The 16,394-nt window shown below is 40.8% G+C and overlaps 1 protein-coding gene across 3 annotated transcripts in view; it reads left to right on the top strand.

The window, feature by feature from the left end:
* STAU1 (staufen double-stranded RNA binding protein 1) overlaps positions 1-16,394 on the top strand; it is a 61,837-nt gene that overhangs the window by 22,597 nt on the left and 22,846 nt on the right. For 2 of the 3 annotated variants that reach the window (XM_052650555.1, XM_052650556.1), the window contains 3 exons: positions 2,910-3,066; positions 5,015-5,153; positions 6,378-6,543. In XM_052650555.1, the coding sequence (XP_052506515.1) occupies positions 2,910-3,066; positions 5,015-5,153; positions 6,378-6,543 (462 nt within the window). The remainder of the gene's footprint in view (positions 1-2,909; positions 3,067-5,014; positions 5,154-6,377; positions 6,544-16,394) is intronic. The other variant, XM_052650557.1, reaches the window with a different exon arrangement.

The following is a 16,394-nucleotide window of genomic DNA, read 5'->3' as shown; positions in this document are numbered from 1 at the left end:
TAAAGAGATGCAGAAGTACAGATTTTGGGCGAGTCACTTCTTTTTTCCATCCTTGCAGAGTGGGTCAAACGAAAGAGATGCTTCTCTGGGGGATATTTGGCTTTTAAAACTTCAGTTAGCATGTGGTTGTTTAGGATTCTGAATCAAGACAAGTCCCAAGCACCTGTGATTCCTGTGAGTTTTCTGGGCTCTGGGCCTCCTGGCTGCAGCCTCCGTCTGGCTCCTTTCCTTTTCGTTTGCACGTGCATAGGTACCTTAGGTCTGGGCAGGGCAGGGAGAGGTGGTGAATGGGAAGTCAGTGTTGCTTCTTGTTCAGAATCAGATACAGGATTTGAATGTGAGAGGTAGAAATTAATCTCCCTGTGAGTACATGGAATTATGTCTGATTTTAGGTACGCTTGTCACTCTCATCTTAGAGGATGAAAGACTGACTGTAATTTGAATTTTTACTATTTGTTTTTCAGGAGTTCAGAGTTTTAAGCTTGCTTGATATCTGTGCTAATGTGCTTGGACCCTAAATGTTTGTGTATCTGGCTTTATCTTTTGCAACTACAGTATGAGAGATAAAGAATTAGGCCTATTTCTGATTCTAGCCTTGAAGTAAGATAATACAGTTTTATAAGGAAGAGTTGTTTGTCTCTTTGTGCCTCAGTTTTCCTGACATGCAAACCTCAAACCTTGAATGATACCAAGTTTCTCTTTTTTCTTGGACTAAAAGTAGCATTGACCACAATCACGGACAGGCCCCATAGGGGAGTGCATTTTGGTTAGTTGCTTTGGAGTCAGGCAGATCTGGGTTTGAATCTTAGCTTCTTACTAACTTGGTGACCTTGTGTAGGTTACTACTTTTTTTGAAACTCCGTTTCCTCATCTGTAAAATGGAGATAATAGTACTTACCAAATAGGTCTATGGTGAGAATATATGTCAAAGTGTGGAGTGCAGTGTCTGGCACGTAGTAAATGCTTGAGAAATGGTAGCTATTACAAATTAAGCAATTATACATTTAAGAAAAACAGGAATTTCCCACTCTCATGAAGGTAGTTTTAATATTATTCTAAAGCATAATTATATTTGAAATATTTCTTTACTTTTAGAAGGCAATTAGCCAATTCTCTGGTAACTGTTCTGTTTCTTCTACAGGATTTTTTTTTGCAGATCTTAACTTTGGGATTCCCTTTATTAACTGTTTTTGGTATTCTTGGAAATATGTACTGTCTCACTTGAACTTTGGTACCTTTTAGGTAATTTGGCTGTGTGTTCAGTCTGTAGCTGCTTTTTTTTTTTTGCCTACAAGTTGTTCAAAGAGAAAAATTTATTCCCTCCTAGATGATTATTAGACTATTTAAAAAGTCAGAGGTCTGGTGTACTTTTAATTCTCTCTGAACCGAGATGTAACCTCACCACTGCCCCTCCGCACGGAAGGCAGCAGCGTGGCAGCAGCGCCATCGGGACAGTCGTGGAGAAAGGCAAGACTGACCGTGAAATTAACTCTCTTCTGTCTTATAGCGTTTTCCCCCTTCGATGTCTTTTCATGAAAGGATCACAGAAATGACTGAGGGGTTGCACAGCGTTGCAGGCTGCTTCTGCTGTCTGACTTCTTGTGCTAGCCAGGGTTTTGCATTCATGCTATCAGTGCTTTAATGAGTAACTTTATGAACTGCAGCATAAATACAGGAGACCCCTAATATTTCAAGGGGGGGTGAAGGATTCTTTAATTTTTCGCCCTTTAGTGGAAGTTGTGCACTGAGGGAATCCTGAAGTTAAGACCTACAAGAAAAATCAGCTCTAGAGGCAAGTTGGCCCCATCCCTTGAGGCACCAAATTTAAATGACCTGGACATACTCAAATCACCGTTTCTCTTGTGAATTATTTGTAAGTGAAATAAAGTGATAGATTCCGTGATAAAGAAAATCAGAAGAATAAAAACTCCAAAGTAGTGAATCTCAACCATTGAAGTGCATCAGAATGACTTTGGGAGCTTATTAAAAATACACAGGCTCAGGCCTCCCCTCATGCTGTTCTTTTCAGTCAAAACTCCGGGCACGTGTATTTCACCAGGCTTCCTGGGTTATTCTTCAGATGTACACAAGTGTTAAAGAATCACTGCGCTGTGGTGGGTCCTAGTGTTTTTTGGATGAATTGTTTGTCCAATTCTGATGGGATTAACATAACCTAACTTTACGAATAGAGCGTGCACACAAGTTCCCTTTATACTTAAAAAGGAAAAAAGAGGCTTGTCATTGTCCGCACTTGTTAAGGGCAAAATTAGCTCTTTTGAATGCCTCCTTAGAGTTGAGTTCAGAATGTTGTTAGATCTTTGCTTGCAGTGAATCTCATCTTCTGAAAGGGGGGGCAGTGTCTGAATAGTACAGTCTTAGGAAAGTAAAAGGTAGCATTGTAATAATGACATTCCCAAATTCATTTGAGGTTTTGGCCTAATGAGGTTGTATTTTCAGACAAGAATCAGGGAACAAATTACAACAAATGCTGTCTTCATTTGTATGAGGTACTATTATGTGTCTAAATTGAGCTTGCTAAACTTCTTCCATGAGAAGAAATGGGAAGACAGTTTTTATTTGGATGGCTTCCAGATAATTAGCATTTAATATTTTAACATATAAGAGAACAGTTTTTAATTTCTGTACTTACACCCATCTTTCAAAAGATGTTTTTTCTTTTTTTTTTTTTCAAAAGATGTTTTTTCATGGAGTGCTATGCAGTACAAGTCGACGATGTATGTATCTTTTCATGTTTCTAGAAACAGTGAAAAGGGGGATGAAGGGATAAATTACAGAGATAATGACCAGGCCTTTTAAACCATGACTGTAAATTATGTTCAAGGTCCAAGTGACATATTTTAGTCAACATCAGGTTTCCTGAATTGAGAGCTCACAATTTTCATTTGTAGGTGTTTACAGTACAGCTAACACTTGGAGATCAGCACTGGGAAGCTGAAGGAACTAGTATTAAAAAAGCCCAACACACAGCTGCTGCCAAAGCTTTGGAAGGAACAAAATTTCCTAAACCTATAGTCCGCCCTTTCCGTAGCGAAGGAAGAAATCCAGGTATTATGCGTGGGCCAAGACAGGTTCCTTTCAAAAGTGTGTCTAGAGGTATCCGTTTAGTATGTACATGAATTCTTTCTTAACTGACTTGTTGATTTTGAGAGCACAGAGTCTGCACTATCAGTGGCAAATGCTTATCTTTTCAGAATCTTAGCCTTACTCTAAAGCAGTGGCTCCCAATCTACAGCCCCTCGATGCCTGATGATCTGGAGAGGTGGTCACGGGAGGTGGGGCATGTCACCAAACAATTTCGGAGACTTTCAGAAAAGCTTAATGAAAGGAATTTTTTTTTTCTTTTGATAAGGGTTGTATAGATTGTGAGAATGTGGGTTTTATTTAAAATCACTTCAACTTTGTGTGGTAATATTGATTATAACCTGTTGATTGTAACCCCGATTGTCAGTTTTACGTCTCTTGATTGTTAACAAAAATGAGAAAATAGATATTTATTTCTTAAATTCAGATTAATAGATATCTCTTCAGGCAAGGGTCCCAGTTGGGGAGAATACTGTTAAAGAGGAGTGTCCTGTGAAAGCTTGGGGACCACCGACCTGGCAGCTGTAGGTAGTAGTGGCTGTCTAAGGAGAGTCACCTCTCAAGTGTATGAAGTCACCCGGGCCCTTCGCATGCAGGAACGATCTGGGAAGGCCTTGGCCATGCCTTTCTCTTCCTTTCGCTTTCTCTGGATCTTTGCTTCACATTTATACTCTACTGCAGATAAATTTTATGGGTCAGAGCTGCTCTTACTTAAAACACAACTATTTGAATTGTGTAAAAAATATAGTTCATATATTAGCTAAGAAAGAAAAAAAAAGAGCCTAATTATTCATGTGACCCTCTTGACTTGCAGACTAAAAGGTATTCTTATAAGTTTGATTTATGCACTAGATTAGTGAAACCAGTTATGGTACAGAATCAAGGCATTTTTATTTTCCTCTACCTACATCCTAAAGAAGCATTTTCAAGTGGGTTTTTGTGTGCATTTCAATTGAACTTTGCCATTGCTAGTGTTGTTCTGTGTTTGATATGAAGCTGTTGATTGTAAATGTGATTGTGCACTGATGCTAATCTTTCCAGGTCCAATCTTTCCAGGTTGGTTTTCTTTTTAAATGATTTTTAAAGGTTTATGAATTGGATGAACTTAGAGGGGGAAAAAGAGAAGGATGAATGATGAGTATTTTCTAAAATTGATAATTTTGAGGTAACCTAAGATATACCTGTTCCTGTTGTATATGGAAACAGAACTCATTTTTTCTAACAAGTATTACCACAAATCAAATCCCATTATAAATATTAAGAAAGAAAACATCTAAGTATTTTGTGGGTCCCATCTGATTTCTCCAGATAGAATTCACAGTCTTCTCGGCGATTCTGCACCTCCTTACAGCACACGCAGTGTTGTATCAGAGTTCTTGAAGTGTGTCTTGTGTTCTCTGGACTCCTCCGGGACAAGAATTGTGTTTCTCAAGCTCAGCACAGTGCTTTGCCTCCAGATAGTACTGAATAAATGCATTGTCCTATGAAATAATGTGTATGGATGTCCTTCTAAGTGTAAGCCAGTCAGTCAGTACAACCAGAGTTATATTGGTAGAGTATTGCCAAACAATGAAATGATTTGGACAGTCCTGTGGGATCTTTTAATCATGAAATTTGATGTGTATTGGAACCTATTTCTGACAACTGATTCTCACTGCTAACATCTTGTGTTACATTGCTGCTCCTCAGTAGCCGTTACCGTATATTTTGTGCTGTTGATTGTGTACTAATACCTACAAATCACAGCAGATTCTTGGATTTCCTGACCTGATGCCTAGCAGTGAAGTACTTAGAGCCGTTCATGAAATGCATCATGAGTCCATTAGTAGAAAGCATGCTATTCTTTTTGATTTTAGTGAGTGTCATTCTCATTTCAGGAAGAAAAGTTCTTTGTTTTGATTCTGTGTTGCAGAAAGCATAACCCCTACTGTAGAGCTAAATGCGCTGTGCATGAAACTTGGGAAGAAACCGATGTATAAGCCTGTTGACCCTTACTCTCGGGTGCAGTCCACCTATACCTACAACATGAGAGGAGGTGCTTATCCCCCAAGGTATGTGTCTGTTTTGTTTTAAATCCAGGTGAAAGTATAGTTGCTCTTTCATGTAGAATAGTAAGGTGTATAGATTGTAGAATGCATAATGGTCTGGTCCTCTTTGGCCTGCCAAAGGCCTCTGCCAGTCTGAATTGTCCTGGTGTCACTGGAACTGCATTTTGATGCTCTTCGAACTCCTGTCATTGGAAAGGTCTTGGGCACATTCCTCACAAGCAGTACAGCTCGAGCCCCAAACAATCTGGTTAAAGACCACCCATGTAACTGCTTTGTGCAACTGAGTCATATTTGAACATGATTCTTGCGACACCACAATTCTCAGCCCTCAGATTTATTGATTATCGTTTACTGAGTACTTTCTGACTTTTGAACTTACTTATGTGCTTTGTAAATAGCCTTGGTATACAGGTGCAGAGCAATATTAGTTGAAATCTGAAAGTGCCATGCATTTAAAACCTTCTGCTTGAGGTCTTAAGACACTAGTGGAGAGATTGATGATCAAACTGGAGGTCTTCATTTCCCTGCCCTACTTTGGGGTGGTAGTCAGGTGGAGGCCAAAGCCATTTTAAAAATAGAAACCAGCCTCTGCCAGGCTCTAGGCTGTTGGGATTTCTAGAAATGTGGGTCCAGTCAATTAGTTTAAATATAAATGGATCCAGTCGTCTAATTGAAAGACACGAGAGTGGACAACTGAATTTAAAGAAACAAAAGACCCAGCTATATGCAGTCTATAAGAGACTCTGCAGTTTCAGGAGCACACAAACTTTATTCCATACAAATGGAAACTGAAAGAAAGAAGAAATAGCTATATTTATATCAGACAAAATAAAGACTAAAAGACTGGTTAAAAAAGTCCCATTCTTTTCTGGAGACATGAAAGTGTGCATTCCAGGTATGAGAAAGTAGAGCAAGTTAAATTTTCTTTCTTAACCAAAGTCTAATCCATTTTAGATTTTTTAAGTATGGGTTAGCTTTATACATTGAACCCATGTAATTTGTAAGCCAGTTTATTTTGTGAAATGTAAACAGTGTTTGCTCATACTGTGTGGCAATTCTAATCGAGCATAAACACATGAAATCTCTGGATGTGCTGATGAGGACTCATTATTGGCGAGCAAACACTGCTATAATTAGGACCTGTGATGAAGGAAATACCTGGAATTTGTCAGAGATGGTATGGTGACTTATCTGAGACTAATTTTCCTCATCCCCTTCTATTTTTAGGTACTTTTACCCATTTCCAGTCCCACCTTTAGTTTATCAAGTTGAACTTTCTGTGGGAGGACAGCAATTTAATGGGAAAGGAAAGACGAGACAGGCTGCAAAACACGATGCTGCTGCGAAAGCCCTGAGGATCCTGCAGAGCGAGCCCCCCCCCGAGAGGCTGGAGGTGAGGCGAAGGCTGAGCCGGGGCCCCTGGAGCTTGGGGTGGAGCGGGAGGGTGGAAGGAAGACATCTCTTCAGGTTGGTTTTTCTAAGAGGATGCATGAGAGCTGTGCTTAATGTTTGTTGTTAGATAGCATACAAGCTCTGGTACCCTGAGGGTTTCTTGCCTTTCTTGCCCCTCCACCCACCTGGGAAATTTTAGCAGGAAAGTCAGGTGCCTTCTTGTGCACTCAGTGGCGTGGTTCTGAACATGTTAGAAGGATTGTGACTCACCTGAGTGGTGAAGAGCATGCGATGAACTCTTCGATGCTGAACATTATTCTTGTCATAATCTGTGTTTTATGGTACCAGGTTAGGGGATTTTCTGAAGCCATTTTGACCAGATGTTTTCTTTATTATCTTGAAATGCCTGTTAACCATTTGTGCTTAACGAACTGTCCCAAGACTTCATGGCTTAAATACCTCCAGGCCTTTATCCTGCTCTCAAGCCTGCGGTCCAGGGAGAGCATGGCATGGAGACCTCATCTCTGCCGCCACCGGTGCGGCGCCGCGGTGCTGGAGGGTCTCTTCCAAGGCGGTGCTCTCGCTGGTTGGCTGTGTGTCGTCTGCGATCAAGGAGGGGGCGTTGGTCCTGCAACCTTGGTTCCCCTCCTCTGTGGCCTGAGCAGAGACTCTCTATACACCCTCACGGTATGGTGGCTCAGTCCCAGGAGGGCACATTCTGGGAGACAGGAGTTGGAAGCTGCCACCAGTGTCTCAGGGCCCTGGCCTAGAATTCAGCCCAGCACCACTTCTGCCGTATCCTGTAGGTCAAACAGGCGGGGAGCCCAGACTCAAGAAGGGGCTACAGGAGCTCACTTTTATTTATTGATTTAATTTTGTTTTGAGATAAAATTCACATAATTTCATAGTTTTAACTTTTGTAAGTATACAGGTCAGTGACCGTTGGTACGTTCACAATGTTGAGAACCCCACCTGTGGATGAGAGGAGTATCAAAGAATTGGGGACTTATTTTTTTTATTTTTGGTTACAGCGTGCAGCTTGTGGGATTGTTCCCCAACCAGGGATCCAGCCTAGGCCCTGGGCAGTGAGACTAGGCCCTGGGCAGGGACTCCCCTGGGGGCTGTGTTTTAAAATGATCATGATAGGTATAGGATGTTGTGACTAAATAGAAAGTGATAAGTCATCACTAAAATGACTCCATGCTATTGCGTGGCCAAAGCATTAGTGGCTGGCTCTGGTAAAGCAGTTGGATCACCAAAGGTCCAGGAGAGCCCACTGAGTAGAAAACGTTGTGATTTCATGGTTCTGTTTATCACAGCGTGAAATGCCTCCTGAACATATCCCTTGGAAGCATTTGACTTTTCTTGCTCAAGAAACAAGTTCTCAAACAATCAGAAGATCTTGCACAGAACGTTGGGCCAAATGGGTGATGATAGGTATGAAGCTGGGGGACCTTTCGCAGGGTGCTTGCAGAGGTCTGTTGTGTCCACCTGTCCCCTAGGGTGACCTGGCTCAGGGCAGCACTCTGTGGCTTCATGGCTAGTTGCATGGGAAGGTTTTGTTTTCCTTTTGTTTTGGTGCATTTTCAGCTTGAGTGCAATCACACATTTTAACAGAGATGTTCTATTTCCAGAGTTCACTGAGGACCAAATAGAAAGAAATGGACTATAACTTAGGAGGATTTACTGAAGTGAAAGGATGAGGTCCTTAGTGGTGAAATTTGTTAAAGTACTGAAGGTAGTGAAATCTGAGTCATTTTTGGAGGCATTGCATTTGTTGAGCTGACTTTGGTGCTAATCTAATTGGAATCAGATGGAGTAGGTATTTCTTGGTTCCTTCCAGCGAGCAGCTGTTAAATGATTACTGAACACTGGTATGTGGCCCATCTGCTTCGGAATCACTTGAGAACTTAAAAAAAAAAAAAAAATTCCTTGGCCTAACCCACACGATTCTAGATTCTAATGCAGTAGGCTAAGAGCCATGAATCTGGCTTTTTTTTTTTTTTCCCCTGGCCATGCCTCGTGCGTTTGGGATCTTAGTTCCCTAACCAGGAATTGAACCCATGCTGCCTGCATTGGGAGCACAGAGTCTTAACCACTAAACTGCCAGGAAAGTCTGACTTTTTATGTTCTTATTTTGTTTTTCTTTTCAGTGAGCTCTTAGAGTAACTGAAACAGTCAGGGTTTGGGAATCACAGGTCCTAAATATTGTCAGTGCTTCCCAGGCAGTTTTCGGCCTTTGAATCCTCCTTGGAAGTTTGAATGCACTGTATCGCTACAAAGGGAAGGTGCCTGTCAGAGCCTAGAGTGGCCCATTGCCCACTGGAGCAGTCGGTTGCCTCAGGCCTGAGGGCAGAGGCTAGAGCTGCGGACACCCTTTCCTCGGCTCATCTGACTTCTGTAAGCAGCTTGGTTGGGAGTCATGGGCATCATTTGTCCCCTTGTTTCCTCCTCTTTGCCCCTTTTCTAGTTCTGTGTGATTTGAAGTAGAGACAGTTCCCTTAAGAAATGGTGCAAAGACTGGCCCAAACAGTGCTTCAGAAATGACATTTTCTTTGAAGTTGTAAGGGAAACACACTTGGCTTTCCACCTGACTGAGCTGTCGCTGGTCTACCAGGCCCTCTGGAGAGTGGGCAGCAGGGGAAGAAAGACGGTTTTAAAAGATAGCTTTAATTTTTTGTTCTTAACAAGGAATGCATGTGAACTATAACAATTTTTAACTTCAAAAAAAGAAAAAATAAATTTCCCACTTGAAGGTAGTCACTGTAAACATTTTTGTGGATATCGGCATATGTAAGTAAGCACACCCATCTATCTATTTCACAAAAATGGGAAAATATTGTATGATAACCGCTCTTTCCACCCCCACTGAAGTGCTTATTATGATGTGTTGATGCTATTTACTTAAAATTCCATGGAGGACTCAAATTCAGCATGCCTCTAAGCCACCTTCAACGGCTGCAGAGTGCTCCACTGTGTGAGCATACCAGTTTAGTTTTTCAACAACAGAAGCTTGATTTTTGGGTTGTTTGCAATTTTTCCTGTTACAAAATAGATAGTGAAGGACATTGTTGTCATGAAATCTTTGTGTATGTCTGTGGTTATTTTTGTGAGCCGTAGTCCTCAACGTGGAATTGCCTGGTAGTGTATATGGCCAGGTTCCCCACCAGGAAGATGGTACCTCTTTAGGCCTCTGCTAACAGGGCCTGAGGAGCCTGTTTACCCACAGCCTGCCTGCATTGGAAGTTCTCATTGTAAATAAATTGTCTGTTTTGTTCTTGATAATTTTAGCACTTGTGATTGTGTGGTGAATCAGTTCATCTTCTCTAGAGCATAGCCAATAAAGCCAGCAGTTTCCATCTGTAAGACAGGTGTAGTCTGACCCCTTGACAACAGGCCCTGAGCTCTGCCAGCCCTGCAGGTAAACAGCGCAGTGCCCCTCCCCGTGTGGAGCTTGGTTGAATGGAATGTCATCAAAAAGTGCAGCGAATGCTTGGATGAAAGTAGCACGCATCATGAGAGCATAGAGTGTCTTGTTTAGGTTGGAGTACTGATGGTGCCCTGAGGGGCAAGTCATTTAAGCTCAGGATGAAGATGAATAAGAGAACAGGAATAGTACATTCCCAGCAGAGGGAGCAGCTTGTGCAAAGGTCCTGAGTTGGGAAACCAGTTCTTTCTGTTCTATCTATTCTGTTCCTTTCTTTTCTTTTCTCTTCTGTGGCTTGTACTAATGAAAGATGACTTACTCAATGTTGAGGTGTTAGGAGTAAGATCGACATAGCTACAGTGTCTATGGGATAGGGAAAAACAGGAGCTAGCCTCATATGGCCAGTCTTAGGGAAATGGCTAAATATAATAAATGAATACATTTATCCCAGGACTACCAGAGTGTGGTAGATCTGTTTACGTGGACCTGAAAGAAGGCTTATAATCCGTTGAATGGGCGGGGAAGCATGATGGAGAGCTGCTACTGCCAGTGTAGTGCTATTGTTTGAGTTAAGTAAATGAAGGCGCCAGGTTGGGGGTGGGGTGGGGTGGGATGGTGTGTGTGTGTGTCCATTTGGATGTGCATAGGTTCTATCTTGAAGGTTATATCAAACTTTAAAATTAGTTTTCTCTTGGTAATAGTGTTAGAAGGCACACTTCTTAAAATTGTACTGTTTGAAGTTTTCTTTTTTTAAATACTGTGCTGTGCTGTACTTAGTCACTCAGCTGTGTCTGACTCTTTGCGACCCCATGGACTGTCGCCCACCAGGCTCCTCTGTTCATGGAATTCTCCAGGCAAGAATACTAGAGTGGGTGGCAAGCCCTCCTCCAGGGGATCTCCCCAACCCAGGTCTCCTGTGTTGCAGGCGGATTCTTTACTGTCTGAGCCACCAGGGAAGCCCAAGAATACTGGAGTGGGTAGCCTATCCCTTCTCCAGAGGAACTTCCTGACCCAGGAATCAAACTGGGGTCTCCTGCATTGCAGGCAGATTCTTTACCAACTGAGCTACCAGGGAAACCCAGTTTTTAAATACTACTTCTGTAAAAATAAATAAATGCAGCTCTTCCTGTTCTTGAGTTCTTATCTTCACTTGAGCCAGGGATGTGTTTAAGTAGGACTAAACTAAAATTGGAGACCTTACTCTTCATTTTACTATCTATACTTCACTATACGCGCGGGGTCCATTGAACCCAATTTTTATTTTTGAGCTTTTTTCTACTTCTGTAAGAATTGATACTACATGACTTTTATTCTTTTTCTAGAGGTTTAAAAGAACAAGGTAAAAATATACTTAGTTTTGAAAGTAGAATGATAATTTGTCCTACAATCATGAGGGTCCTTTGGACCCTTTTATAAGTCTTAACATTATGGACTGTTAATTTTCTTGTGTTTTGAAACATTTTGCTGCTTGTCATCCTACATACTATTTCAGCACTATCATATATTCCCAAATCTGTAATAAACAAGACTAAAATAATGAAGAAGTGGAAGAATGATGAAATCCCTCAGTGGATGACACAGGCGTGAACTAACCGTCACTGTTGCCTCATCTTTAATGTGCTTATTGCATTGCCTAATGCATCCGATTATTTTTCAAGAAAATACAAAAGAAGACTGGAGACACCCGTCTGTTTACTCTGCTTTTAGCTTTTGTTGAACCCAGGTGAGAATTCAGAATTTTTCCATCCCTGCTGGCAAACAAAAGAAAACTGATGGGGGAAGACATTTTCCTTGTTAGACCAATCGGAAGATGAATGCAGAGAGACAGACAGCAGCACTCTGGACTCTCATGGGGACAGGGAGATTGAGTGTGGATGTGACTTGGACTGGGAGGCTTCAGCTGATACCTTAGATAAGTTTGCCCAGACTCAAGAGTCCGCAAGGGGACTGTGTTTCTGTGGTGTATGAAAAAGAGATGTGCATTCTCTCCTGGTCAGTCATTCAACAGGAGGGACTTTTACCACACAGTATTTTATAAGAACTGAACCATCCTGTTTTGACTTCCTAAAAATATTTGTATGACAGACTTCTTGCATATGATTTAGCCACCAGAATTTTCTTGCCACTTAACATCCACAAAATAACTGGATCATGCAGCAGGAGGTGTGTGTGTTGGAAGGAGATTGAAGATACAGTGACAAAAAGATCATTGGGCTGATCCTTCGCTTGGGGTTTATAAACCTGGAAATGGAAGCAGTTTGTAGTTATAGAGCAAAGGAGATGGCTGTTCTCCCTTCAGCAGTCATGAGTCATTTTCAAAAGTAATATGTTTTGACAATATGACTTCAAGAAGAATCAGAATCATGATAGGCTGGAACCCACGGGAGTGGGTTTGAAGTCTGGCGTTGTTACTGTGGGCTGTGCTCTTAAGTTCAGGCGTGGCAGCTGGTAAGCTGTTATTTGTGTTTAGTGTCTTTGCCTGTTTTGGGTTTATTTGCCTTCATTCCTGACTACAAACCTGGAATGAAAAGTTTGTTATTTTAAATTTCTTATTAAAATCTATAATGGAATGATTTTTTTGTTGTCCTTTTATTCTGTATGTTATTTGTAAAATGACTTTATTTAAATATAGAAAAATCTAGAGGGTCCTTTGGAGCCAGATGGTAAATGGTGATGATTGTCTTTTCCTGGCATGTTCAGGGTTAAGCATGGTTCAGAATTTTTTTTTTTTTTTCTTAATGTTGCCTAGATTTTATTGCTGAGCCATACACTATGGGATTGACGTTAACAGTAATTCCCACTTCCTGAAGGTAAGGCTAAGGGCCTGCTACAGTTTCTTCATTTCACTGGGAATGGTATTTGTGGATTTTTTTTGAGTCATTTGCTGCTTCCCCCATTGCAACATTTTGTCCAATCCAGATAATATTAAAATTATTTATGTAAAAGAGCAATATAATCTCTCTTCCAGATACACGTATATCTTTGTTTTCTCTTTTGCATTTTTATTTTACTGGCTGCTTTGTCCAATGTGCAGTTCTGTTTGAAGCAGTAGCTTCGAGTTGTGAGTCTCAACTCTGGTCACTAGAGGACTTTAAAAAATATATATATATACTATATATATATATATATATATATAGTATATATATATATAGTATATATATATATATAAAACAGATATCCAGGCCCTACCTGCAGAAATTTGAGTTCACGTATATGGAGCGGGGCCCTGGCATCTGTATTTGTACAGCTCCCAAGTAATTCTGATGCTGCTATGCTTGAGAAACACTGGCTGAGAGTTTAGAATTCAGTAGTAGACTTAGGTAGTTCCCTATAGACTTAGGTGGAACCTCAATATGCTAAATAAAAAAGTAAGTTCATTAGTAGAACTTGTCAGTTTGAATTTTAGAGTATTTATAAAGGCAGTCAGTGAGAATGATTTATGTGAATTTTCACAACACCAAATTACCCTATATATTGTTTTTGTCCGTTAACAACAACAAAAAACCCACATGGCTGGGAAAGATCCGGTCCCATTTTAGAGTAGTGGTTAACTTTCCTGTGGGAAGGAGTGTGAGAAGGACTTCATTGTTTTCCTTATCAAAGGAAAAAAATAATGTCAGTGGTGTTTAGTGTTGCATTTGTTAAATCCAGTAGAGTTATGGGTTACATTGTTATTTGTACTTTGCTGTATGAAACAGGTCATAACTAAAAGTAAAAATTAAAAGGAATTGAACTGGTACAATGAACAAACTCAAAATTCTCGAAGCCAGGCTTCAGCAATACGTAAACTATGAACTTCCAGATGTTCAAGCTGGTTTTAGAAAAGGCAGAAGAATCAGAGATCAAATTGCCAACATCCGCTGGATCATGGAAAAAGCAAGAGAGTTCCAGAAAAACATCTATTTCTGCTTTATTGACTATACCAAAGCCTTTGACTGTGTGGATCACAATAAACTGTGGAAAATTCTTCAAGAGATGGGAATACCAGACCACCTGACCTGCCTCTTGAGAAACCTGTATGCAGGTCAGGAAGCAACAGTTAGAACTGGACATGGAACAACAGACTGGTCCCAAATAGGAAAAGAAGTATGTCAAGGGTATATATTGTCACCCTGCTTATTTAACTTATATGCAGAGTACATCATGAGAAATGTTGGGCTGGAAGAAGCACAAGCTGGAATCAAGATTGCTGGGAGAAATATCAGTAACCTCAGATATGCAGATGACACCACCCTTATGGCAGAAAGTGAAGAGGAACTAAAAAGCCTCTTGATGAAAGTGAAAGTGGAGAGTTAAACAGTTGGCTTAATGCTCAACATTCAAAAAACGAAGATCATGGCATCCGGTCCCATCACTTCATGGGAAATAGATGAGGAAACAGTAGAAACAGTGTCAGACTTTATTTTTGGGGGGGCTCCAAAATCACTGCAGATGGTGACTGCAGCCATGAAATTAAAAGCTGCTTACTCCTTGGAAGAAAAGTTATGACCAACCTAGACAGCATGTTGAGAAGCAGAGACATTAGTTTGCCAACAAAAGTCTGTTTAGTCAAGGCTATGGTTTTTCCAGTGGTCATGTATGGATGTGAGAGTTGGACTGTGAAGAAAGCTGAGCGCCGAAGAATTGATGCTTTTGAACTGTGGTGTTGGAGAAGACTCTTGAGAGTCCCTTGGACTGCAAGGAAATCCAGCCAGTCCATTCTGAAGATCAGCCCTGGGATTTCTTTGGAAGGACTGATGCTAAAGCAGAAACTCCAATACTTTGGCCACCTCATGTGAAGAGTTGACTCATTGGAAAAGACTCTGATGCTGGGAGGGATTGGGGGCAGGAGAAGGGGACAACAGAGGATGAGATGGCTGGATGGCATCACTGACTCAATGGACGTGAGTCTGAGTGAACTCCGGGAGTTGATGATGAACCGGGAGGTCTGGCGTGCTGTGATTCATGGGGTCGCAAAGAGTCAGACACGACTGAGCGACTGAACTGAACTGAATGAACAAAAGAAAAAGGAAAATTGGGGTATAAGTCTTGTGTCAGCAGCACCTGGTTTATTTCCAGGTTTGGTTCTGGTTGCACCCGAGGAAAACATTCTCATTGACACAGTTATTTATCATGAGAGTATGTAAATAGCTCATGTATTTTTTTAAAAATAGCTCATGTATTGTAAAAGTCTCTGAACTTTTCAAATAAACAGCTGTCAACAGACGTGGTTGTGCACAAAGAGTTGCCTTAAATACATTCTCGGTGCTGTGCAGCCGTCACCACTGTCCATTTTCAAAACGCTTTCATCACGTCACACACAAACTGCAGGAGTGATGGACACGTTCAGCAGTAACACTGCCGTCCCCCCCCCCGCCCCCCCGCCCCCCGCCGCTGTCTTAGGCCATGGTAAACCTCTGTCCTGCGTCTGTCTCTGTGCTTACTGTTGTAGATGCCTCGTGTAAGTGCAGATTTGTCTTCTGTGTCTGATTTAGTTCATTTATCATAATGTTTTCAAGGTTCCTCTGTGTTGTAGCTTGTTTTATAATTCCATTCTCCCCCCCGCACCCCATTCCTTTTTAAGACTGACGATTGTATCTGTATTTTTTTTGTCCATTCATCTGTTGGTGGATGTTTGTGTGGTTATCATCTTCTGGCTATTGTGAGTAATACTGCTGTGAACATTGATGTACAAGTATCTGAATGCCTGTTTTTAATTCTTTTGAGTATGGGTTTAGCAGTGAAATTGCTGGATCATATTGTAATCCTATGTTTAAATTTTTTAGAAACCCACCATACTGTTCTCCACAGAGGCCACACCATCTTACATTTTCAATAGAAATGTGTAAAGATTGCAATTTCTGCACAACCTTGACAACACTTACCATTTTCTGTGGCTGTCCTTATGGGTGTGAGGTGTATCTTCTTGTGGTTTTGATTTGCATTTCTCTTTGAGTAGTGATGTTGTGTGTTTGCATATCTCCTTTGGAGAAATGTCTGTTCAAATCCTTTCTCTATTTTTGAATTGCATTATTTGTTGTTAAGTTGTTATAGTTCTTTATGTATTCTGGACACTAATTCTTTATGAAATATGTGATTTGTGAGTATTTTCTTCCATTCTACGGGTTGTCTTTGTTCTCTTGTGTCCTTTAATGTACCAGCGTTTTTTGGTAGTTTTTTTGTACTAAAGTTTTAAATTTTGATGAAGTCAGAATCTACGTATGCTTTTCGTGTTCTATCCAAGAAATCATTCCAAATTCAGTGCATGAAGCTTTCCCCCTGTGTTTTCTTCTCAAAGTTCTATACTTTTAGCCCTTACATTTAGGTCTTTGACCCATTTTGAGTTAATTTGTGAATGTGGTATGAGGTAAGAGTCCACGTTCATTTTTTTGTGTGTGTAGATATCTGATTTTCCCAGCACTATTTGTTGAACAGGCTTACTTTTT

This window comes from Budorcas taxicolor, chromosome 13, assembly GCF_023091745.1.
Source record: "Budorcas taxicolor isolate Tak-1 chromosome 13, Takin1.1, whole genome shotgun sequence".
In the NCBI taxonomy this organism is placed as follows: domain Eukaryota; kingdom Metazoa; phylum Chordata; class Mammalia; order Artiodactyla; family Bovidae; genus Budorcas; species Budorcas taxicolor.
Note: the sequence above shows the minus strand (reverse complement) of the source record. Positions and strands in the feature narration are given on the sequence as shown.